The following is a 25,927-nucleotide window of genomic DNA, read 5'->3' as shown; positions in this document are numbered from 1 at the left end:
GTTCAGCAATCTTTCATCAAGTTTCAAGAAACTCTGTATGTAGTCCTCTCTGTATCCCTAGGAAAAATATCATTCTTTTCATTGCCTCTGATCCCTGACTGTGTCTGCTCCCAGACTTCAGCAGAGACGGAAAGAGACATACCGACATAGTGAACTACAAAATGACAGGCAAAACTGATGCCATCTGTCACTATCTGCTTTAAGGACACATTCACACTACTGGTTTTAAATACTTAGCTTAGCCTTGCCAGGTCCCTGGGAAGCAGTCAACTGGTCTAATAGATTCAGAGTATACAAGTAAAGGCATTAAAAAGAGATCAAAGTACTTTTGAAAGTCTATGGAAATAATTCTGTGTGCAAAAGTGAGATGTAGTGATACAGTGAGCTGAGAGGTCTCTGTTGATTCAGTACTCCTCTCTGCCACCCTGAAAAGAGAGCTTGCTACAGATATACAAGCTTACAAAATGGGTTTTTCTGATTAGTCTGCCTGTATATGACACAACTGCATGTCTGGCAGTGGGTTATCCCCTGTGACACAGTAACTTTTTCATCCTATTTTCGATATTCTATGTTCCTAGCTCCATGCCAATGTCATTGATAATACGCGTTGTAGGTAAGGTTAGGGAAGAAGAGAGGTGGGGCAACAGTCAAGAAGGCCATAGCATGCTGTTTTGTGCAGGAAAAGAGATTTAGGAAAGAAGGATTGAGGAGAAAAAAAGGTTGAAGAAAGCAAACAGAATTTAGGAAAACAGGGAATATTATGTCACTGAAGAAGTATCATGTTCCTGTTTCAGTGCTGGTGAGAGAAGATGCATATTTATTGAGGCTGTTGGTATGAAGAGAGCCAGGAAGTCTTTGAGTTGTGTGCCACATGAATGCCCCAATGGTGATTTGACTCTCTCAAATAGCAAACAAGAGCCAGTTTTTGGCATGAGATTTTTCCATTAGAAGTACAGCAGCAGACACCTTAGCTGCTGTGCCACCAGTCTGTAGATGTGACACAGCTGGTGCCACACGACAATTCACTGCTGCCTCTAGACTAATATGGAATCTTCTTCAATGCCCACTGTCAACTGGTGGTATGGCACTGCAACCATGACAGTTTATATCTTGAAATTAGCAATCCACAACTGATCATCTGTATCATCTGGGAGTATGTGGTTTCACCAGTGGGATATAATGATGTGTACCCAGACTTACCATGATAAATAAATATGAGCTCAGGGGCACTACATCCCATCCATCAGAGAGCTTGTGCCTGGCAGCAGCAAAAGCAGTGCAAGAATAATACAAATCCTTGAAATGATGTGGGCATCCAGCATCATGACATTAGCAATTGCATCTTCTCCCCAAGTGCTTCTCACTGGTTCTTGCTGGCTCCCTGGTCCTTTCCAGAGTGTGTGACTATCAGAACTTGCCATCATTGCAAAAGCAATACAGACAAGAGGTAGAGGCTGTGCATGGATGATTTTTGAATAAAGCAAAATGGGCTGAGCCTGAGGGCACCCTATTTTTCACATAGAGCGTTTCTCCCAAAGAGGTCTATAACCATCTCATTGTGCATGATGGGGCACCCCAGTCTAAAACAAGAACCATCTTTGGGAGCAGCCTGGCAGAGTAGCACAGATACAGTCACTGATTTTTTTTCCTTGTATCATTATTATTGTCTCTTATGCTCTATTGCACATAACTTATGTCACCAGGGTAATTCCATCTGTTCTCTTTCATGCATAGTGATACAGCTGTAGATAGATATGTCAGTTTTAAAGAGAAGCACTTCCTACTGAACTGTTATTACAACTTGTAATCAAAATCTTTTGAGTCATGGCTAAAGTGCAAGGTATTCCAAAGTAAACTAAAGCTTTTAAGGTTGAAACAAGCCTAATCAATAGATTGTCAATAAGAGCTTTGTACCCTTTTCACCCTTAGTATTAGTGGCAATACAGTTCTCTGGAGGGAACACATGTCTTTTAAACTGCCTTTTCCCAATTAAAAGACTGTATTTCACCTTGTGACACTAGAAGAAAATAGATCTTGTTTTACCTGTTTTTTCAGCCATAGTACCAGATTCTTTTCCAGAATGCAAAATGAACTCAACTGACCTGAAAACTGGTGTCTGTAAGATCCTAGTCCATTATGGTCAAAATCCCATTTACAATTCCTACAGTCTAGAAGTACTTTTGTGCTGAGCCAATGCTTTTAAACTGCATCTCCACTGAAATTATTGTCTCTCCTTCCTGCAAGATCTCTTCATCCACAGGTCAGACTGGTTCTTTCACAAAATGTAAGAAAGCTAATGTAGCTCAATCAGCTTTACAGTTTAGTTAGATATACTTTTATAACCCCTCATGAAGTTTAAACATTGCAAGACCCTGTCAGTATGATCATTAACCCATGGGTTTACTATCAAAAGAGAAACATAATTAGAGAGAACTGTGAATGATAAGAAACAAAGTAGTATTCTAGAAAAGCTGACTTCCAGATCAAATGTTCCTGTGATAATATTGTATGTGTTTCCAAAACAGTACAGCCTTTAGTTTGCACTGCTGTTCATAATGGAGGTTTCTGAATCCTCATCTTGCACCAGTATCTTAATAAACCACCATGTATTCCCAAGAGATACTGACTTTTAAGCACCCCACTTGTTAAGGATGTGGTCAGGAAGCATGTTGGATGCAAACGGTGTAGAAATCTATAGCTAGTGGCACTATATCACAGAGCTAGATTAGGGCAGCATCATGGGAACAGAGAGGGAAGGTTGCTTGTCAGGTGTGCACTTTCGCTTCTCACATTTTTTGTGAGGTCTGTTCTATCACGCAGATTTCTCCACTTAAAAGCTCCTGTCTCAAGGTATGAAGTAGTCTGGAGTGAAAATGGAGCCATGAGACAGCTTTTTGCCTCTATCCTTTGCTCTCTTTCTGGATGTATTGACAGATTATTTAGATCTTTCCTGCTAGATCTAACTGTCAATTAAGATGACAGAAGAAAGAAGTGCTGGAATTTCCAAGGGTAAACTCAGAATTACTGCAGAACTGAGCAAACAAGTAAGGACTGCCCCTTATTTCTCACAGCATAGTGATCTCTGATTTGAATAACCAGAGAGCTGGCAGGGATCTCTTACGACAAAGCAGGACCAAATTATACTATTCTATCATTTCTCTCACTATACTAATCTATGACATATAGTCTACCAAGCTTCTCAATGTTGACAGGAAATTTATTTCTAGAGCTAAAATAATCTAAACTTAACATGATCAAATTATTCCTTTCCCATTTTCAGAAGTCATTTTTGTACTAAAAACCTTTTACTCTATCTCCTTACTCTATCCACTCTAGATCTGTATCTTTCATGAAAACAGTGTGTCAAATTAGGCTGTACTCCAACTGAGACCTTATAGTTATTAGAAGGGGAGAAAACAGTGGCCATTTCACAACTGAAATGATTAGAAGGCCAGCAGTTCTGTGGAGCATTGCATCTCATGATAAAATTTCTTATCAACTGGTGAAGAACTTGTAGCTATTGCTCCAAGCAAAATGTTCATCATGTTAATGGAGTCTCCCTCCAAAGAGTTTCTACCTGGGCAAACATGCAGTAAGTGCAGGATTTTCACACTATTCCAGAGGCAGGGGACTGATGAAAGCAATCGATCTTCATTCTTTCAGGATCTACTAGTACCTACCGTATGATAGAAATATAATTAGAGCTTCTTGAGATGACAAGAGTCATTTTGATCTGAGGATGTGGCAGCCATTACCATCTTCATCTGTCCCATCTGAACTACACTGAGATTACACACAAGACATGGTTAAAACCACGATTTTGCAAGACACACTCAAATTCAAAGGCATTAAGTAAGAAATTAACAGAATGACACATTAACAGCATCTATCAGTAGATCATTAAACTGATCTCAGCCCTCATGTACTGTGAGCAGATTCATCTTATTCTAGTGTCTATTTCTAGAAATGACAGACAAGAAGATGCATATTTTGGGGTTTTTTTGATGCACTATATCAATGGGACATAGAAAGCATGTATTTAAGCTCTAATCCTTTTCAGACCTCCATGCTGGCTGATTTGGATGGATTCACAGCCCTCTTGCTGATTTGATTCTCAACTGTCAGCCTCCCTTGCAAGCAGTCAGCAGCCACTTTGGCTGCTGGTACCTTGCCATCTTGCTTGGGATTATGGCATTCAGCTCCCAGTGATGCTTAATTAACTGATTGTCTATGTATGCAAGGGAGAGAGCACTAAAAAGTAGAGCACAGCTCCATCAGGGTGGTCTTAAACGATGTATATTAATTTATTACAAACTACATTGTTTTCTTATCTTTTTTGTTTGTTTGTTTTTCCTGAGAGCAGGGGTCTAATGCAAAAGTAGTCATTTGTTCTCATCTACCCAACTCTTCTGTTCTCATGAAAGCAGTAACAGTATCTCTAACAAAATAATTCTTCAGGGAGGTGGGAAAGATTAAATTTCATTGCTGCATTACATGGAAATGCCACTTGCAGTTAATATTCTAGTAGTGTTGCTATAGAACATGAATCAATGTTGGAAAGCAGGTTCCATCTGACTGGACGTTATTACAGAGCTTACAATAATAATGCTTTAGCTAGATGACTGCTGCCCTGAGCATATGAAAACTTCCCATGTAAACATCTAATTAACAGTCTTAAATTTACAAGAATCTCATTTCAATGAAATTAGAGTTTCCGCTGTTCATATTATATCGCTGAAGTTAATGTTAACACTTCAAGCATAGCAGAGTTTGGCTGTTTTGAGCTGTGTCTTCATCTAGTATAAATCAAAATAGATCCATGTAGTTGAATGAATTTATGTAATTTTACGCTAGCCAAAGATCTGCCCCCTTGAGCACCTGGTCTGTTTGAATTTTACCTCTTGCATACCAAGTCTGCCTTCAAGTACTAATGTTGCTTTTCTAGCTAACAAGTGAAACATGGAAATATCTTAAAGTAACTAAAGTTTTCCCATGTTTTTTCTTTTCCTGGGGGAATTATGAAGTCCTACAAGCACTTTATTATTTCTAAAGCTTCTGAGGAAAATAGAATAAGTTAATAATTCATTGCTGTCACTTAGGAACATGGAAAAAATTATTGTGATAAAAGTCTTTTCCTTGAAAAGCAAGAACCTTTTATAAGTAGCAGCATATTTCTGACATTGAAATAGTGTATAAAAAAGAGGAAATAAATTTAATTATTTAAAATATTAAAATATTAAAATATTAAAATAGATTTTAATTTTAAACTGATCAAGAGTACAATATGGATTGTAAAACATGTAAAATAATATTTTCATCATTTTAGAGTAATTTCACCATGTTTAGAGATATAGTGTCCTAAACCCAACATATTTTATAAAAGCTTTTAAAGAAACTTTTGGACTACAATGCAAAGCAAAAAAGACTTTAAATGGTCTTTCCTACCCTCTGGGACACTTACCTTGAGATATCTTCTGAGGAAGTCTTCCAGTTTTAATTTTTTACACAGGACCAAACACATTTTGGGGCAAAATATTTGAGCAGAATGACAAGGTACCAATTAGCAAAGTGATGCTAAATTTTCAAAATGTACCAACTGATCTCTCTTACTGGAGTATACCAGTGGAAATATAGAATAACTTAAAAGTCTTCTTGTTTGTTTAATTTCTGTAGGTAACAGATTACTGATTTGAACCTCTGTTCCATTTACAGTTAGGCTCTGATTCAGTTTAATACCTTAGCAGATATTTAAATTTTAGGACCTTTGTATCATCATTGACATTAACGTTATTAAGTCTTTAAAGCAAACTATGTGCTTAAAGTACTGGTCTGAATAAAGTCATTAATACAAAGCACCATTAAAACCAATAATGACAACCTACTCATACAAAGAAAAAAGCACTCCAAGAAACCATGTTAATTCTGACCTACCAGTAGTTCCCAGCCTTTGCTGCACAGCAACACAGCAGAAATGATACTTGTTCCCTGTGCTTAGAACAGAAGCTACATTTGTTAGCAAAATCTGACTTTTAGTGTAAGCCACTTGAAATTATATATACATATGTGGACACTATTTGCATTGGCGAGAGCTATGTATTTTCATGCACAAATGTTACTGTGCAGCAAACAGCAAGGACAAAATGAGAGGCCCGGTTGTGGCTCCTTTGAAAAAAATTGCCCTAAGACAGTTTGCATAGATTAGCTTAAATAGCACTGGAAGTAGTTTGCAATACATTAATGATAAGTCTTAGCATATTCCAATGACCTAAGATATCACACACAGGAATTGCACCATTATAAATGTTTGAAAATCCAAAGTGAAGAAAATTCAAATAATTTTGTGTTTTACCAAGGGACTGGGCCAAACATAGTCTTGTTTCTAATTAGGTCAACAATACTTAAATAAAAAGACTCTATCTAGGGTGATAATATAAAAAATGTATATAAAGTAGATGGCATTCTGCTTACACAAGTGCTTTTACTATAGCAATAACTCTTATCCTTCTTCTGTGAGAGTTAGAGGCCTGTACATCTATTATGAAGGAGCAAGAGAAAGCAAGGGGAAATGAGAGAGCCCACAACCATTCAAGGAGAAATAAAGGTTTCAACTATTTACAAATACGTGTCCCGGTTCCCTGGAATTTACATTAAAGGATACTGACAGGTCCCATACCCAAGCTAATATGAAATGACAGATTGCTCAGATCAGAACACTGTGAGGGGCCACAGGCTAAATGAGTCAATGCAGCGTCTCTCTATTTGCATCTTTAAAGTTCTTATTTCCAACATGTACACAAACCAATTTCATACTCCTGGTTTTAGACCCCAATGAGAAATGCAGGGGGAAAATTTCTAACCACTGCAATAACTTACACTTTTCCTTTACCCAGTTACTAAGTGTTAAAGTTTACAAAGCTTTTAACTAACTGTAATGCTTCCCTGATTGCCGTGATTACTTTTCTGAAGTCCAATAAAAATTGACTTTAGTATGGAAGATAAAGTCAAAATACAGTACAAAAAAATTAACTGAAAACAGAGAAAGGTAAAAGTGTGTATAGCTTAATGAAACTACTCACTGCTAATTCTTCCTCCCTGCCAAAAATGGCCACACAATTGACTTCTATTTTTTCTTACTCAGTAATTGTTATATAAAGAATATAAAGCTCCAAGTGGAAGCTGTCTGGCATTCATTTCTATTATGATCCAGACACTGTGTTATTGTCTCTGCTACAAGTCCTTAGTAAAATCCTGAAGGCTGTGTAGCAATTGTAACTTTTGCTGCCTCAACTGCTCAGCTCCTTCAGCATCCAGACTCCAGGGTCCATTGCAGAATTTTTAAACAATTTCTAGCCACAGCATCGAGACATCTGTTTGTGGGAATGATGCAACAGAATGAAAATTAGTTTCCCCTTCTCATTATCTTAATCTTGATGGCAGTCTCTGCTCACTGATTTTACATGTGATAGGAAGAACAAATGCACATCCTGGCCCTGGTGGGTCAAGGTAAAACCTTCCCTGGAGATAAAGAGAGCTGAGAATTTCCACCATCTAAACCTGTATGTCCTCTACTGGCTTTAAATAATATCTGAGAACTTCCATGTTGGGTAGCACCAGATCTTAAGGAATTAATATTTTGTCTGTAAGACAGTGGAGCAGTAAAAGTATCAGGATTACTAATAAATTTCATTTATCCTTAAGAATTAAGCAAAGGGAAAATAATCACAACAATATGGCAGGCAGAATAGATCCTTTTTTATACCAAAACAATGATGACTGTATTTCCTACTTCTTTATCCTTCCCCTCAAAGTAAGGCCAAAGATTATGGTCACTCTCACAAGTTTTCTGTGTGTAAAACAGCAGGAAGGAAAAAGCTTGCTACTTTTGAATCAAAATACTGTAAAATAAAGGATATGTCTTTGAAATCCTGCTAGACTCCCCATATGAGCAACTCAAATATCATATTCTACTCAGTCCTCTTCTCTAAATCACATGAAGCCTAAAGGAACCTGAATTTTGTCATTCACATTTTTGGGAACCTTCCACCCTGTTCATCTCCATCAGCAGTTTTCCCTACCTCTCTGTCAGTCAACACTGATTAAGAGAAGACACTTCTAACTGACAAATAAAGGACTTCCAAACACCATCTATAAGCAAAGATCCAGCATTTCCTATGAGCCTAATTTCCATCCATCAGCTTCCCAGCAGACACCTGATCTCAGAGAACACCTTTCTCTTCACATCAACATCCCACATGCAAACAGTATGAATTTTCATCCTGCCAGATAAAACAGCACATTCTTTATCAGGGATCTTGCTCTCTCTGGTACATACTTTATTGGTAAAAGAACAAAATTGATGAAATGACCGATCTGTGTGAGCTAATGCATTTTTGTTTAAACAAATGTAATAAGAATATTTCCAATCTTAAGTGTTACTGCTGAACAATACTTTTGACTAGATTGCAAATGTTTTTACAGTGAAAATAATCACTTGGAAATATTGTCTGAATACTTTAATTACTGAGTATTTTGTAGCCTTCCAATGTCAATCTAAGTCCAATTCTGAAACCTTAAAGAAGAAAATTTACACTCTCATTCATGCTTCTATGCTTTTGTAACAATTCTCAACCTAGTTTACTGGGTTATACTGTCATTAACAAAATTGACATTATAGAAATGCTACTAATATGTATTTCCAAACTTGCTGATATTCTAGACAAGAAAACCACTGGCATCGCAAGCTGGGCATCCAACAGCTGCACTATTTCAGATAAAATCGTAGTGGAAAAATATAATATGCACAGATATCAGATACACTTCCAAATTCACATTCAATTTCAATTTAGCTCTTTTCATTAATTTGTTGGGGTTTTTTGGCTTCATGGGCGTACAGTATTCAGTGAAGCTTGTGGTTAATTGGTTTCTGAGAGAGCAGGTGTTTAAGTTCAAAGACCAGCATCACACTTGGTGCTCACCACAACCATCATTAGCAGACTTTATATCCTTTAATTCTTTAGACTGTCTCTAACATTACTCTACAGGCTTGAGTCAGCTACCCCCACATAAACTCCAGCTGCCCTTTAAGAGTCCTACAGTGCCATCCTGGCTCACATCTAGACTTCAAAAAGACAGACCTGCTCTAAACCTCTGTCTGTGCAGCTAAGTCCTCTCATAGGTCTTGTGTCACATTTGTCAGCCCTGTGCAGGTGTCTTGGATACCTTACAGATATTTCTATATGAGCAGGTAGTATGGGTCAATAGGACCAGCAAAAAGTTGACATTGTCCACACTGCCTAAGTCTGAGTTTCTCTTTGGAATAGTTCTAGTCCCATTCCACAGACTGGGTACATATTGTAGCTGAAAAGCAATGCACTCATCAAGCATCCCTCCCAGTTTAGTGTCGGCTGAAGTTCATGTGCTTAGACTGCTTCTTTTTACAAACCAAAGCCACAGTAAGTGGGGACAATGGGGAAATTAATTTCCAAGTCACACTCTTGATGTGAACAGTAGCTGGGATATTGTCCCTCAAATGATGTCAGGTCATAACAGGCACTTACGCGTGGAGAACTAAATCAAGATTTGAGGGTGAGATTCAGTTCCAGGTTGAGATATCTGAGTGTAGATATCTACAATTTGAATTAGACATCTAAACTTTTTTACTGTTTATAGAGGTTCCACTGACTATTGACAAGATCCATGAATTGACGTGTAAAATAGAAACTCATCTCACATGCAGACACCTTAGCTTTCATTTTACAAACAGCCTCTAGAACAAAAGGTTTTCTTTCCTCCCTCATCATCCTGATGATTCTCCTGAGTGCTGGCTCAATTAGAATTAATCTTTCTGAATACTGATTATCCAAACCGTCCTATATGCCATATTATGTTTCCTCAGCACCTTACATGTTAATACTTCCATAAAGAGCTGCAGGTTGGTATCTGATATATTCTAGGGTTGCATTTGCCTTTGCTGCATGGTACTGTTAGTGCAGAGCCACTTTTCTATGAGTCTGGTGCTCAGAGTCATCAAAGCCCTCCTGTTTGATATGCTGATCTTGCTGTGTCAATGAACTGTTTATTTCACCAAATTTCCAGCATCCTTCTTTCTGTATCCTGGTCATGATGAAAAATAAGATACAAAGAACCATTTCTCCTTAAAAAAAAAAATTTTTCCTTTTCTATTCAGCCAGTTTCTTAACCATCTTAAATTTCTGTATTAAACCTGTTTAACCAGTCGTGAATTTCAGCATGAAAATCATGCTTGAAAGCCATGGAAGACCAAATCTGCATTTATTTTCTCTAGAAAAATATTTCTTCTTATTAAATATTATAATAATTTAGTCTCATTCAGTGTACTTCAGTTAAATCATGTTGAACTTTATCTCATGTCCATTTGCTGTCGTATCTTGATTATTCTTTCCTAATAATTCCTGCTACAATCTTTGTTGCTGTTGACCTTAAGTCAACATGCTTATTGACTCCAAGACATTAACATTCATCTCTTTTTCTCCATGTTATTAGACAGATGAAAACTCTTTTCTACAGAGACACTAAGCTCATGTGCCAATTTTTTCAGAGTCCTTGGATGGACAACATCTATCTCCTTTATGTGATTGCAATGAGTTTTTCTTATACTTAAATACGATAATCTCCAAACTGTCACCTTGACCTCTCATCTCTCCTTTCTCTATCCATTCATTTATCATCATCTTTCCCTCAGTTTCTAACAAATTAATAGTTTAGGGTTTTTTTCCTGAATTATCCTTAACTCTATCCCAAACCCATTTCATTTCTCTTTGCTTCCCTTTTATTTATGAAGCTAAAAACCCTTTTGCTATGGTATTTTCTTATTAAAATATGTAGACATACTACACAGGTGGTCTCTCCGTGACTAAGAGATATTGGCAGGGAAGGAGGAGAAGCCTATGTTCCTGCTGTGTGCAGCAAGTGTTATGTGAATAAATAAAGCATTTCAGTTTCCATCATAACCAGCCTCTGGCTTTTTTTCCCAAATACAAAAAAAGGGAAAACAGATGAATGCTAGGCATTTTAAGGAAAGTATTAATTTCTGAGCCAAATAATTCACCAGCAAATGTGTTTGAAATTCCTTTGATTGAGTGATTACTCTTTTCCTCATGGATAGCAAGAGCTTTTAGCTAAATAGAAATGTAGCTGATAATATGTGTAAGATTCATTAGGCAATCTTCCATATGCATCTAACTTTCTTTTCCTCCGAGCTCAGAATGAAAAACAGTTTTATATCAGGACTTACGCTGCATATAAGCTGTGTATAATTTGTAAACACTGTAGGAGTGTCCTTTCATTTGTCTGATGCTGACAGTATATTCATAAACACTATTACTGTTCTGCAAAGGCTATTGTCATACTAATGATACGATGTCCTCAGAGCATTGATCACAGAGCATCTTGATAGGAAAACAAAACTTACACCAAGAGGAAAGGAAGGAAGATTACAACCCTGCCAGTTCCTAAAGCAGATTGTTTCTTCAAAGGTGTGACATATTATAACAAAATTTCAGTACTTCTTATTTGTTGGAAAAAACCACAAAACCTCAAAACTCTGATACAGAGGCATTTGCTTAATATAATTATGTTTTCTATAAAATTACCTTTAGACAAATAATGTGACTCAAATACTGATACATATTTGTTTAGACCAAGATGGGAGATACCTCATCAAATTGCACTAGGGAATTTGAAAATTGACATTTCCTTCCTCTGCCCCATTCACTTTTGAAGCTGTTATTTTCTTCTGTCTCTCTTCTGAGAGCAGTGAGTGGTTTCACATCTGAAGTGAATAGAAGTACATTTTTCACTGGAAAGAAATTCTGTTTTCTCCACCACAATGTTTATAAACCTCAGGTAATAAAACACCATTTTTCATGAACAGAGTCAGAGAATAGGAGGTGTTATTCTTTTTCCAGAAAAGGAAAAAAAAAAAAAAAGTTATGCAGTCTCATATTAGTGATTTAGTTTGAGCACATTATTGAATCTTAAGCTTTTGGTAAATCACTCCTAGTTTAAATCAAAGGTAACTCAGCTTTGCATTTTAACATGTCCAGCCTAGCATGGGAATTCCTTCCCCTTTTTGACTGCTGAAGAGCCCAACCCAGACCTGTTAATCAGGATGATCAAAGCGGCTTACTCCTGATAAAATACTTCTCAAGCGTAAACCACAACATTGTACCCTCCATGATTTCTGATCACAGCCTCAAGAGGGGACTCCCAGCAGAAGGAGTGCTAGTCACTACATTAACAGACAGAAAGCCCTCTCTGGAGAGGTGTATCTAAAAATCTAACCATCACTGGGGAAGAGCCACCCACCTACTTAGTTAGACTCTTTCTCTAACACACAGAGAAGTCTTACCTTACTTTCAAAATGCAGGATAAGGAAGCACTCCTTCATCTCCTCCTCCACTTCTATGTGATATCTGAAAGCACTTGCTGAGGATTATCTGCTTTCAGTGTCCGTGCCTGCCGGAGGACTTCCAACCTACATGTCCCATGTCCTTTGAGAGAGCCATAACCACTAGCCAACCTGGGAAAGGATACACAACATCTGCAAGCAGGGCTTGGCTTAAATGCCATGTAAGAGTTGCTGTGTTCCATTTAGGCTTGTAGTTCTTCTCTGTCGGGAAAGAACCAATTATTATCTACTGCTCTTCAAGGGCTGCAGCTTTAACATTCAGGGTCTTTGTCATTTTAGAACAGAAAAAATGTGTTAATTTTCCCCTCTATGTAGCTTCACAGACTTTATGATTAATACTGTGTAAGCAAAGCCAAAATTTGAAACTCCTAAATGTAAATGGTTGAACGGTTCTCATGAGTGTGCTTCAGTGGGGTTACTTGCCTAGAAATGTAGTAGAGCTGCAATCATACAAGACTCGAGGAAAACAATAAAAGCTGAGCTACAAAAAAGCAGAGATTATTTAAGTCCTTATGCTATACTGTGTAGTAACACCATATATCATGTTTTGACCAGATACAATTAATTTTGTTTTTTTTCTAGTCCTCTTTTACATTTTACTTCCCATTCTTCTCAGATTTTAAGGTCATTTTTTTTGTAAATGGAATAGCCTGTGCTTGATATTGAAATGTGATTTGACAATAATATAGCAGTGAAACTTTAAAGACAAATTAAGAAGAATCACCTTTTTTACTTTTTACAAAAGGTTCATTAAAACTCACTACTGATAAGTGTCAAAGGATACTAATCCACTGATGCATTTCCCAAACTTTTTGAATTAAGGAAGGAGAAGGACTAAAATGGGTTTATTACAACCTTTTTGAAACAGAACAGAATTCAATTATCATCTTCATCATCCCTTGCTACAAAGGCAGCAGTCCTTAATCCTATTTATTAGCTCTAAAAGAAATCATCATGGAATTTGGCTGCTAGGATGGGAGATATATTTATATATTTATGTATTTATCCTTTTCAGGATAACTATTCTTCCACATGGGAGCCTGCGAATCCTGAATGCCTCCAAGTCTGATGAAGGACGGTACTTATGCCAAGGTGTAAATGTATTTGGATCTGCAGAAATCATTGCATCAGTATCTGTTAAAGGTATGAAAAAATACTTTGATGATAATGATGATTTCTCTTTGCTAATATTTCATTATTGCTTAGAATTCCCAGCCAACAATACAACAGCATTGCACAGGCAGAATAAAAAGCATTTCCAACAAGCTAGGGGGGCTAACCTCCATCTGATCAAACATCGCATTCCTGCATCAGATTGCATACTCCAACTGTTATATCATAGATGTATGTCAGAAGAATTAGTATATACATTAAATCACTCAGATTATAAATAATACTATAAGTAAAAGAATCAATCCCCTTTTTAACATATTCTAGCTTTGGGAATTCACTTACCTCTATCTCTTTCTGCATGGGAACAAAGCTTAGGATTAAAGTAATAGTTATATCAATATAAAATCTAAGGAGAGGTAGTTCCTTAGAACAGTAATAATAATCAAATCACTGAGTTGCAATTAATTTCTAAATCACATTTTTGTCACTTTTCAGCTGAATTCTTATAAGAGTGTTGTTTTTGGTTTTAGGTGTTCAAGTCTTTGACTTCATTTTTCAAGCTTCTTCCTATATTTAGTATGCCTGGAAACATGCTGTTTTATTTTGACAAAACTGAGATTTTCATGCAATTGCAAGATTCCAGGTGCTGTAGCCTTAAAAAGAAATTAATAGCTTTTTCTGAGACTAATAAAATTAATTAATTAATCCATCTCAGAAGTCCTATAGATTGTTGTTTAGGATTCTGCCTTCTGTCAGGTCTTAGTGTGCATTATGAATATATTTCAGTATTTGACACCATGTATTTGAAAGAAACAGTAAATGTAAGCTTTGAGTAGACTAAGCAGAACTCAGTCATATTCTTTTGACCTTGTACTATAACTAGATTTCCATCTACATGTTCCTAATCCTTCTATATTTCAAGAACCTACAAGAATAGAGCTGACTCCCAAGAAGATAGAGTTAACGGTTGGAGAAAGCATTGTCCTCAGTTGCAAAGCCCTTCATGACAGCACACTAGATGTCACTTTCTATTGGACTCTCAATGGGCAGCCAATTGACTTTGAAAAAGAAGGTGGACACTTTGAAAGCATCAAAGCGGTAAGTGACCATGCGTTTGTCATTTGCATGCTGTGAACCGATAGAAATTTACATGCTTTTATATGTCTCCCATTTACCAAATTCTGACCAAATTGAACGATAAGTGGTTTCACTGATGTTGGAAAGAAACGTTAGCTAGAGGAGGTGCAAACTGCAGGTCACTAGAATTACTTCAAGGAGTTGTAATTAAGAAGATATGAAATGTAAACTTATACATCCTATTATTAGTGAGGCATCTGATGATCTTTGCACGGGAACAGAAAGTAGTTTGAATCAAATCCTCCTTAAATTCTTCTGCTGATTTTACTATAGAAAAGATGCTGCTATAAGCATTGATGTCTTTCTCACAGATAACATGGCTGTTGGAATGCCCTCATCTCCCAATGCTTTTACTTGCCTAGCATATGTTTTAATATCTGAATAGCAAGGAGTATACTTTATTTTCCAATTCCCCTGCATGAGGTAGGTTCTAGCTGTGCAACTGCTAAGTCAGTAAGAGTCGTATGGAAAAAATATGCATACTAATGTCAAGTATTACCCCTTGATTCAAAAACAATTTAATATGATCAAACAGTATGATAAAATAATTCAAACCTGTCCCATGTAAAATGGTTTGAACTTTTCTTAGTAGAAAGAAATCTCTTAATGTGAGCAAGTTTGGAAATAGAATCTACAGTCATTTAACTCAATCTTCCCACTAATGAAATCTAAATCAAATGTCCATGCTATGTTAACAGAGAAAAATGAAGCTCACAAAGGTCAGGAAATTTTAAAAGTTAATGTATCTAATTTGAGTACAATGTAGCGAAGTTAACTTTGCATTAAAAATCTTGTCAGCTGCAATCAATTTATTCTTCTGCTTGCCTTTATAGAAGTCATACTATATTCACTTTGTGGTGCGTTTTTTTTTTTAAATTTGGTTTTATTTTAATAAGCCTTTTAACTGAAAAACATTATCATGGTATACCTTAGTGTGGAGGTTCTTAGCATAGTTATCTCCATCTGAGGAAGTCCAATGCTCAAAATCCAGCACTAAATATTTAGGAAGGAAAACTATCATTCTTTTTTTCTTTAACTGCAAGGTTAAAACATTCTTTGATTCAAGAAAACATCCTATGATTACAATTTAACTTCAAGTAATTTCCAAAAATTTGAAATCTAAAATGTGTTCCTTCAATGAGTTTCAGCATTGCTAAAGGGAATTTTTAATCACTGGGAAAAATGCTCAGGCTAGGAAATTTCCAGATTGATTTCTTCTGTCAAAGTAAAGCTAATTTAATGTAATGTCATTTGTTTTATAAAAACAGGATTTTGTAGATCTTTCAACAAGAATTCTTCATTAATCTCATTTCTACCAGAGAAAGCCCTCAAATTCATAGAAGTAAGGCTCATTTAAAGTGAGAATCTGGTACTGGGACTATTTTCAGATAAATATTCATGCAAAACTCACTGAAATTACTGATTCCTTTTGTTGTCCTGACATGACTAGAATTTTGCCAAAACCCAGTAGATTTAACCAGCTATTTTAGTATGAGTCTATGACTTCTGTCTCACTGTGTTGCTAAAGAGTCACTGCTACTTTACTAAGTGAAAATAGTATTAATCATTCATAATGGAGTCAAGGCTCAATGACTAAATGACTAAGTGGATAAAAAAAAGTTGTTTATTAAGTAAAAATCCAGCATCTTTCTTTTCAGAGGCTCCCAAGCATTTTTTTTTCCCTAAAACATACTTCTTTACAAACAGCAAACTTCAGCTGATCAGAAAATAAAATCAGGCCGAAAAGAAGGCATTGCATATTTTGCAAAATATTACAAAATTAGATCCTACCTTGTCACTGTTAAACCAGGGTTGAAATAGTGAAATACTATGCAACTCTAAAGAAATACCAAAATGAAGCATTCAGACCCTGATATTTTTAGACTGGACTAGCTTCATTTGCCTTTACAGGATTGCTCACACAAGAGATGGTCAGGCCATGCTTCATTTACTTGCATTCCTAACTCATTTAAATGTCAAGACATTTCTTTTCTGGTTTTCACTCTAAAGACAGAACAGAAGGGTAGGTTTGGATCAACTGGAAGAGGGCTGAAAATACCTACTAACACATTACAGGCAGGATGGGGGGGGGGGGAAACACTCCTTTTCAGAACAGAGGTACCAAAACATGACCCTGTTAGGGCAATCCTCACTGCAATTTTCTAAATGCTAGAAACATAATATGACACATGCTGCTCCCTTTTTGAAAGTAGTAGTTAAAATATACGTAGATCTCCATTCACCAAAATCTTGATTTTTGCATTGTCCCAAAATGAAGATTAATCAGTTGAGATGCAAAACTCATAAGTAGCAATTGTGGTAATATAGCAGTTTTTTTGTGTTTTGACACAAAAACTCTATAATTCCCATAACTACTCATTTGTGGAATGTTGTCAATTGTATCTCATTATCATGTCTGTTAACAACATAAGCATGTGAAATTAATCACAAGGATGAAACTGTATTGCTTTACTTCATTAACACCTAAACCATGACCAGGTACTAGGGGAAAGCAAGATAAAATAAAACTCTTCTGTTTTTCCTATCATGTAATCTCCCTTAACCTATCCAGTTTCAACGGAGTGATACACAACATGATAAAGACATAGCTTCAAGAATGCAGAAAAAAGGAACTTGAAGAAAACTTGAAATCTGATAAAATTCCATCTGTATCCCTTATTTTGCATTTCTGAATGAAATATTTTTTAAATTGCATGAGTTGATCCTGAACAAAATGCTTTTTAATGCAGTACATTTAAGAAAAATAATATCCTTTGTGTGCATGAAGTTATAGAATTATACATTCATTTTGTTCTGCACACACTGGTACTTCATCAGATAAAAAAATGTTCAGGTTTGTTTGGGTTTTGTTTATTTGTTTGAAAGCCTGACAAATTGAACATTATTTGAATGGGTTTGTTAATAACAAAACCATTGTCAACCTCTCACCACCGGTTGCATTGCTCATATTTTCACTGTGGCAGACCCAGGTGTTAAGTATGATGAACATTCTGATGCTTAATGCAGTGTTATAAAAGCTCACCAAAGTAACATTTATTTGGGCTGTAGATAAATTTCCACTTGCTAAAATTGCACGCTCCCTAGCAATTACAATTAACAGGAAAAGGAAAAGCTTCTTTTAATAATGCATATTGTTTTGCTTGTTTTAAAATTATATCTGTAGCTTTTGTACCAAAAAAGTAAGTATTATCATTTTTCATACTGAGAACTAATTTTTATACAAATTGAAGGTGGTGTTGCTGTTATTTACTGAGCTATCAAGGATTTAGTACCTATAGCAATTTAGGTACTTCAGGGACTTGCCTGGCAAGAGGATAGGTGTGGTAAGGATGTCAAGTCAAACAAAGCTGTGCATGAAGGGAATATTAAGGAAAAGAGACAGAACTCCACTGGAGTGACAGCTGCAGATTGCACTCTAGGAAAGGAAAACATCCCAAATGTTGTCTATGCATAACTCCACAGTACACTTGGTAGCAGAACAATAATGCAAAGGGTTACATATACCCAGAATCTTTTGGCATTAGAAAAGTCTTACTTTGTCTACCAAAAGACTCAATAACATTTTAGGGTCTGTGAGGGGTAACCTGTGTAATTAATAGAAACAATTTTGCATGGAAGTCTGACTTGCCAAGATTTCCTTCTAGCAACACCAATGAGCACTTGAGCACAAAAAATATAGACCTGCTTGCTTTTATTAACTTTGGTTTTCTGTCCTTTGTGCTAAATCCAGAAGTCCCGTTCAAAATTCTATTCAGAATTTTCTTTTCTAAGATCTCCACTGACCTTAATTTTGTCCTGGAGGTATCCCTTTTCTGGCTAAAGACATCTGATTTCACGAGTAAATTTTCATCCAGCTATCGTCATTCCAACTCTGTGTTTGAAAGCCAATACTGTTTTTATGACAGCCAAGCAAAATGACTTATTGTGGTTATCCACAGACTGGTAAGCAGCAGCATTGCTCTTAGTGTCTCTCACCTTGACCTGCATGAGTACTTTTCAGACTCAGGAAAGTGATTTAGTCTCAGTATCTTCTTCGTCTTTGATCTTAACTGAAACTGCCACCATGGGAAGCAATAAGGACAACTTGTCATGTTATATTTTACAGTGGTCATTTGTTCACATGGAAGTGAATTGAAATCTAGTTTCACGTAGAAAAGGCCAGTAGGTACAGACCAGACAATACATTAACTACTGTCTAGCACTGGAGACTTCAATCTGGTAACCTAGAACCTGTGAGAGAGCATAACTGTGCACCTTTCTTTAGATTTTCAAGACTCTCCTTAGTTTGCCATAGTACTTTAATCATATTTTAGAAGTTAAGATTAAAATTTCCTAAGCATTTTCTAAATAGGCAGCACAAAGTTCTACACTACATGGAATCAATTAAAACAGCAGGTTATTAATAATAATGTCTTTCCTCTTTATTGGACATAAAACCAAACAAGGCTAATTAAATAAGGGGTTTATTTAACACCCTCCCTCCTCCCCACACTGAGGAAAACAGCAATAGTTGTTAAAAGTCTTGTAGAAGATACATGCTTTATCCACAGACAAATTCTGTTCAGGGTAATGCTGCTATATCAACCTCATTGCTGTCAATTTGTTTCACTGCTCGTTGCAATACTTTCCTGCTGATGGAAGAGGCTGAACACAGCCATTACTGTCAACTCAAGTCTCCAGATATTTCAGACCTATGCTCATTACCAGGCTTTGCCCATTTGTCACGCTACAGCAGTTAAATACTTGAGTGATCAGAAGCAGTTTCAAAATAAAAAATTTATCTTGTCTTTTGGTAACACAAAATTCTTGTAAACTAGGGAGAGTACAAAATGGAAGAAGGATTTCTGGTCAAAAAACTTTGAAATGTGCGTTTTATGACTGGTAACTACAAACCAAAATCTGAACACAATGAAGATCATGGTCTAATAATGCACTTTACCATGTGTTGCTTCCAGGATATAAACAGTCCTGGTGAACTGATTGAATTTATAGACATACCTGCACGCTGCATTAGAACAGGACACTCCAAACATTTCCTAGAATCAAACAAGTACGTAAACTGGTATGCTCAAGTGCTTGTGCCTTTGGCTATGAATAGAGAGTAAGGGAGAGAGATGGTAAGTCTGACAGATGATACGATGATCTCCTCTATTTAATTTTACTTTGGAGAAGGGAGATAACTGAGCATTTTGGAAAATGTGAGTCTCTTAACATTCCTGAGTACAAATTACTATCAAAAAATGATTGTGATTAAAAAAGTCATGAAATACAGTCAGCTAATTTTTACACTGGGTTATTCTATTAAGGTATTTTGTACCTTCCCTTGTTTACAAGAAGCATTCTAAAAAGAAAAATCTTGAGGTAAATAAAAGATATTTCATGACAGTCCATTCTTTCCCCTGCTTACTTGCAGCTGATGGATCATTTAACTGCTTGGCACAGTGTTAATCTGGGTTATAACAGCTGATCAATATCAACCTTCTTAACACTAAGACCTTCTGTTTGCAGCTCTGCTGTCTATTTTTCACTTGCAGCTCTGTAACCTTTCTCCTGAACTGTTGTGGCAGTGTTTTCCAGAGCCTTCCTGGCAGTATTTCTCCCTTGCAGTTCTTACACTGCTGATCTCCTGGTTTTGTTCTCGTGGCCTTGCACCTGCAAACACCAATCATGTTGTTCTGATGGGGTCTCATGGGAAGAAGCTCCCACTGGCCTGAAACTCACCCCTCTCTCCTGCCCCCTGTCTTTGTCTCTTGTTTTGTAAATGAAACTACAATGTGCAGTGAAGTAGACAATGGTCATGTAAATATTTAATAAATATTGTCCAACAACATACATGCTCAGAAGCTTAACAATCAATCACTGTGCAACAACTGCTCTTAATTAATATATTCCAACCAACATTGACATATAGGAAGTTTGAGTAGGACCCAAAGAAAAGGTTACAACACTAGGAAAAAAAAAAGGCAAAATTAATCCTCATCATCATCTTCCACATCACGACATACTGCACTGTGGAGAGCCTCAAGAGGAGAATACTCTTTCTGACTGGCCACCAGGAAGAGTTTTCCATTTTCCTTTTCTGTCTCTCCTCCTTGCCTTTTTTATTTCTCACCTAGGTAGCAGTCTTTGCTACAGCTGATGTGTGCCATCATCTATGGACCCTGCTAATAAATCTCTGATCACGTAAAGCTGTCACAACACACTTCGTGCAGCACACTAATGAAATCCCAATCACATGTCTGTTCTTCATGCTTCCTGTTTTGATGTCTTCTCAAAATGGCACACTTGTCCCAGATGGGTTTTGCTTTCATTTCTGTCATCTTCATCCATCACCACCCTTCCACTCAAATCATATGTGTAGCTCCATGCTCTCTTTTTCCCTTTTTCTGCATTTTTAAACAGGAGCACAGGTACCCCATATTATTCAGTCTCTTCTTCCTTTTTTCTCCTGGTAATAAAAACTCAGATACAGAACATGAATTTAACAACATGAATGCAGTGGGCCTCTTTGCCCTGAAGGTTGCCATTTCATATCCCAACTTTTTTCTCATTCCTTCCCATTTTCAATACTTTTTCTATGTTTTCTTTAATCCCTAGATTTCACAAAACTACCCCAGTACATGACATACTACCTGACATCTGATGCTCATTTAACTTCATCTCTTCCTCTGCCTTCTCTCAATAAAATGAATCTAACTCATTTGCAGCAATTCAAGCTGCACTTTAAAGTCCTCCCTATCCACTCCCAACACCCCAATGTTCTCTGGCATCTGCTCCCAACAAACATTGCTCACCCAAAACAGCTGTTTTCATTATTCTTGCTTTCTCTATGCAACCTGCTCAAAAATACTGCCACTGGAAGGGTCCACACCCCCCCGGATAATTCTTATGGATCCACAAACCTGTAAACCTTGCAAACCATCTTTTTACTTCTTATAGATGGGGAAAATGCAACTTGTATATTATCACGAATCCCTCAGTCAACCTGCATCAGCCTGGATGCTACTATACTACCCTTATTATACTACTACATACCATTAGTGACAACAAACCCAATAACAACAATTTCCTCTCCTTTGTTCCAAACGTGCTTATCTGATTAAAGGACAGAACTCAGAATATCATTTTCTGTTATCATTATATCAACAGAGAAATCTGCTGGTTTTTAACAGATTAAATATTTGCAATTTGTAAACCTCATGAGCAGTAAACAGGCAAGTGGTTGATGTGTTCAAACCTGAGAATTTGCATGAAATGGCACTTAAATTGTCCTGAATGTATTATAAACAGAAGTTGGCTTGAAGCTAATCATCCATCATAATGCACGTATAAATTGTCAGCATAATTTAAAAGAACTTCACTGTATTGCTATTTTTCACTTATTGTTGATGGTACAAAGCTAACATTGCCATGAGATTATTCTGTAAGATCTTTAGTTTGCTTCAGATAAATTCACCAAAAATCAACTCCATTGCTAGTCAAATATGTCAAGCAGTCAAGATTCAACTGTGAAATCATTTTTCAATTTAATCTGACTGAATTTCATTAATGAAGGCTATTTTGCTAAATCAAATAATGCATGTGTCAGGAATTCACCTAACTTGTGTGTTATCTGTAAAAATATATTTTAAATAATTATTTAAGCTGAATAAGATAGCATTAACAACCCAGGTCATTCTTGTTTAGGATCAAATCTCAGTCCCATTTAATTATAGACCATTGCTTTACTGTTCTCAGTTTATACAGAATATGACCTCACAAAATGTTTAGGTATTTTCAAGATTTTTGTATCTCCTAAGCATTCACTTCTGTATAGAAAACACGTTGTAGGAAAGTGTCTGCACCTCTCACTGTCAAGAGATTTACATGACAGCCAGCAAGCCTCGGTAAACCCCTGCAGTCATAGTAAAGAAATGATTCAAACAACCCTTAGGCTTTCATCATAAAAGTTTTCCTGCAATGGCAGTCAGTGTTTGCCCACTCTTTTTTCCCATTGATTTCAGCTTTTGTTGAATCATGATAATTTTGTAATAGTCTCACTACCCTTTTTAGATATATCCTTCCCAAGCAGAGAGACAATTTACACTGCATGTTGTCCAGGTTGAGTTCCCAACCTGAATCCTCGGTACATTGATAGGCAGCCTTTCTAGACCCCAGGCCTTTGCAGTGCAGAAGCTGAGAGCTGCGAGTCACCACATCATCTCTATTGACTACCCAATATTTTGAACTTCCTTGCTTTTTGGTCCCTCTTTCCAAGATAAATCAGAGCTACATTCACAGAACTGCAGTTGGAGTGTGGAAGTATGATGATCAATGTGGAAAATGAGCAGCACTAGAAACAGATTAAATGAAAGCTAGGATTGATATAATGACAAAAGAATGATTTAAGGTTCCTAGGTTTCATATACATTTTCCACATATGAATCTGTAGTTTGAACATATGTAATAAACTGTGTAATAATCGCACCAATGTTTAACTCTTCCATGGAAGAGGTGGGGAAGTAAACAAGAGACTTACCAGATGTTAAAAAAGTGCTCTACTGTGTAACTGTGAGTTCCATTTCAAATACAGGCAGATTATAGATTGTTCTTGTGCAAAGCCTTCAAAAGAAAAGGTTGGATACTGAATGAAGCACCTTGGTTTAGAGATAAAAATTCAGCAAATGAATGGACAGATTAACAGGGAGGTTTCCTAGCAACAGGCTCAAGATAATGAACTCACTCTCACAGGAAGAATAAGTGTAATTCTCTTCGCTTGAAGAACCATATGTAAAAGTTACGTTACTGCAAAGCAACTCACGACCTCTTAGAATTTATGAAATGGAAAGGAAAAAATCCGCTTACAACTTCCTCTCTGTGGGGATGTGAGGATGGCTGAAGAAGTATTAATTCACCCACAGGTGAAGCCAAGCAAGTTGGCTTTTTTTTTTTTTTTCCCCCTCTGGAAATCCCCAGAATTAGGGCAATGGGTGCAAAAGGCAAATCCAACAAGGTGATTCTCATTGAGCAAAGTATGCATTTTACATGCTCCTTGGAGCTCATTTTTGAGTTTGGGGAAGTGTCTCCACATCAAAAGCAAATGCTATGTATAGATGCCACCAATTCTTGTGAAAAAATACTTCAAGCAATACCTTACAGGTAAAGCTAATTAGATACATTGAAGACACAGCTATGACCTCAGATAACATGCCACGCTGGAGCAGAGAGAATAGATTGACACAGCACTCAGCACTTGAGCTGCCCACAACCTGATGAATGGGATACTCCGGAGCATAATATGAATTATACAATAATTTGTTGTCCTAGAGAGAGACATTAGTCATGACAGATAGCATTGATAGCTGTATTATTATTATTTAGTCGCTGCTTAATGAAGACCAGTAGTGTGTTCAGTGTTACAGTAGGTCCATAGCTGATGCTGGCCTTGAAGGTTACATTTAGCTTTCCTTAAAATCATTAGAAGTTGGCTGTTAAACCTATCTGGTTTGTTTTGGATTTTTTTTTTAAGCCTTAGCTTTGGTAAAGTACAAGATATAATCCACACAGTAGAAGTTTATACTGAACGAATATAAATACTTTTGATACTTGGCTAAATGGGTAATATATGATATTCAGAACACCAAGGAATATAGATTTTTCTAATGAAATGCTACTTTGAAATAGTGCACTTATTGCAAAATACTCCCTGTCACAGAAGAGCATAGAATTAGTGGAATAAAAAGCAGCTTTTAAAAACATACATGTAATAAAGTTGAAACGTAGATGTAGACAAAGAAATTTAAACACCACTAATTTCAGCTTTAAATAATATTGGGACCATGTGGTTGCTGATACACCAGGCTGTTCTAACTCACATTAGTCCAGATGAGAGATCTTTCTACACTGTTTGCATCCACATCACCCAGGTTTTTTTGTCTTCCTTAAAGGGGAGGGTATGTCTCTGGTTTTGCTGAAGCATTGTGTCTTTTTCCACTGAAAGAAGACTAAAAGCAGAAGACAAAGTTGCTGACCTTAGGTACTTTTCTTAACGGAGTCTCTGCTGCATTCCCACTTAGCAGTTTTTTTTAAATTGGATTGTAATCACTCAAATTTAAGCAGCAGCTGCAATGACATGGTGGGGAGTTTTTCTCAAGATTTGGAAGGCCAGCACATCAGTTTAACCCTTCCAGGCCCTGTTGTGGCCTTGAACTTCTCATTACAGGATAAACTGATCAACAAATTCATCTGTCTTCCAAGACTTGAAAGACCACTTTATAAATACCACTGAACAGCAAATAATATGCTATTTTTTAGAGGTTCTGGTCAAACATAGCTCCTACTTATCTAAATGGAAGCTAGAATGTCTCATTATTTCCCATGATCAAGAATCTAATGTCTGAGCATATATCCATCTGTATTAAACACAGTGAGTTTAATTTCTTTCCACTCACACATCCTGAGCAACACTGGCTACACATCCTGTTATGCTGTAATAAATGTAAGTGTTTCATGGGGATCTATTGTACTGCACTGCTCTCCACTTAGAGCAATGATTCTTTCAATTGCTGCTTGTCTGCCCAGTTACACAGGTGTGCAGATGAAATACATATATTTTTCCTGATAGGAATATTAGGATTCACACAGTCATGAACCCTCTGGAAGTTAGAGTGACAGCCAAGATTTTTAACAGCTCCTGAGCAATGAAACCAGACAGTTGCTATCCATTATGCTTTTCCTTCCACTTAACAACAAAACACACATCAAATGTAAATTTCCCTCAAGAGAGGACAGATGTGGACTGATTCTAGTCTTATCTTTCTAATAGCTAAGGCTTTGTACCAGAATCACTAATCATCTTGAGCAACCCGTTTCAATGGCTAGTAAATGCTGCTGTGCTAGACAACTTAAAAAATCTGTATCCTGAAGTTGACTCCTGGTAGGAGTATGTGCTCTTCTTTTGCATTTACAGCTACAGAGCACTCAGATATTTTTTTCCACTGCTGTTATTGCTGATATGCCAGAGCAAGAATATAGGAACTGCATTATGGCCTGACTTGTCTGAGTATCTTCCCTCCAGCAGCATCATTAATAAGGCCACTTCAGAAGGCAAAACACTATGACCATATTCACATTCTTAGATCTACAGGGTTATAAAGCTATAGATCATGCCTACATTCACTTTGGTCTCAGTGGAAACCTTGATGTCCCACCTCTCTTTTTCTTCTTCCC

At 36.7% G+C, this 25,927-nt stretch overlaps 1 protein-coding gene across 5 annotated transcripts in view; it reads left to right on the top strand.

Moving 5' to 3' along the window:
* The window catches only part of CNTN5 (contactin 5), a 660,854-nt gene that overhangs the window by 575,873 nt on the left and 59,054 nt on the right, over positions 1–25,927 (top strand). For all 5 annotated transcript variants that reach the window (XM_087758088.1, XM_087758089.1, XM_087758087.1 and 2 more), the window contains 2 exons: positions 13,464–13,591; positions 14,484–14,659. In XM_087758088.1, the coding sequence (XP_087614214.1) occupies positions 13,464–13,591; positions 14,484–14,659 (304 nt within the window). The remainder of the gene's footprint in view (positions 1–13,463; positions 13,592–14,483; positions 14,660–25,927) is intronic.

Source organism: Nipponia nippon, unplaced genomic scaffold (genome assembly GCF_047370975.1).
Source record: "Nipponia nippon isolate SJK-2023a ecotype South Korea unplaced genomic scaffold, ASM4737097v1 scaffold_2, whole genome shotgun sequence".
Classification (NCBI taxonomy): Eukaryota; Metazoa; Chordata; class Aves; order Pelecaniformes; family Threskiornithidae; genus Nipponia; species Nipponia nippon.
The sequence above is the reverse complement of the archived record's forward strand: the minus strand, read 5'-3'. Positions and strand labels throughout refer to the sequence as shown.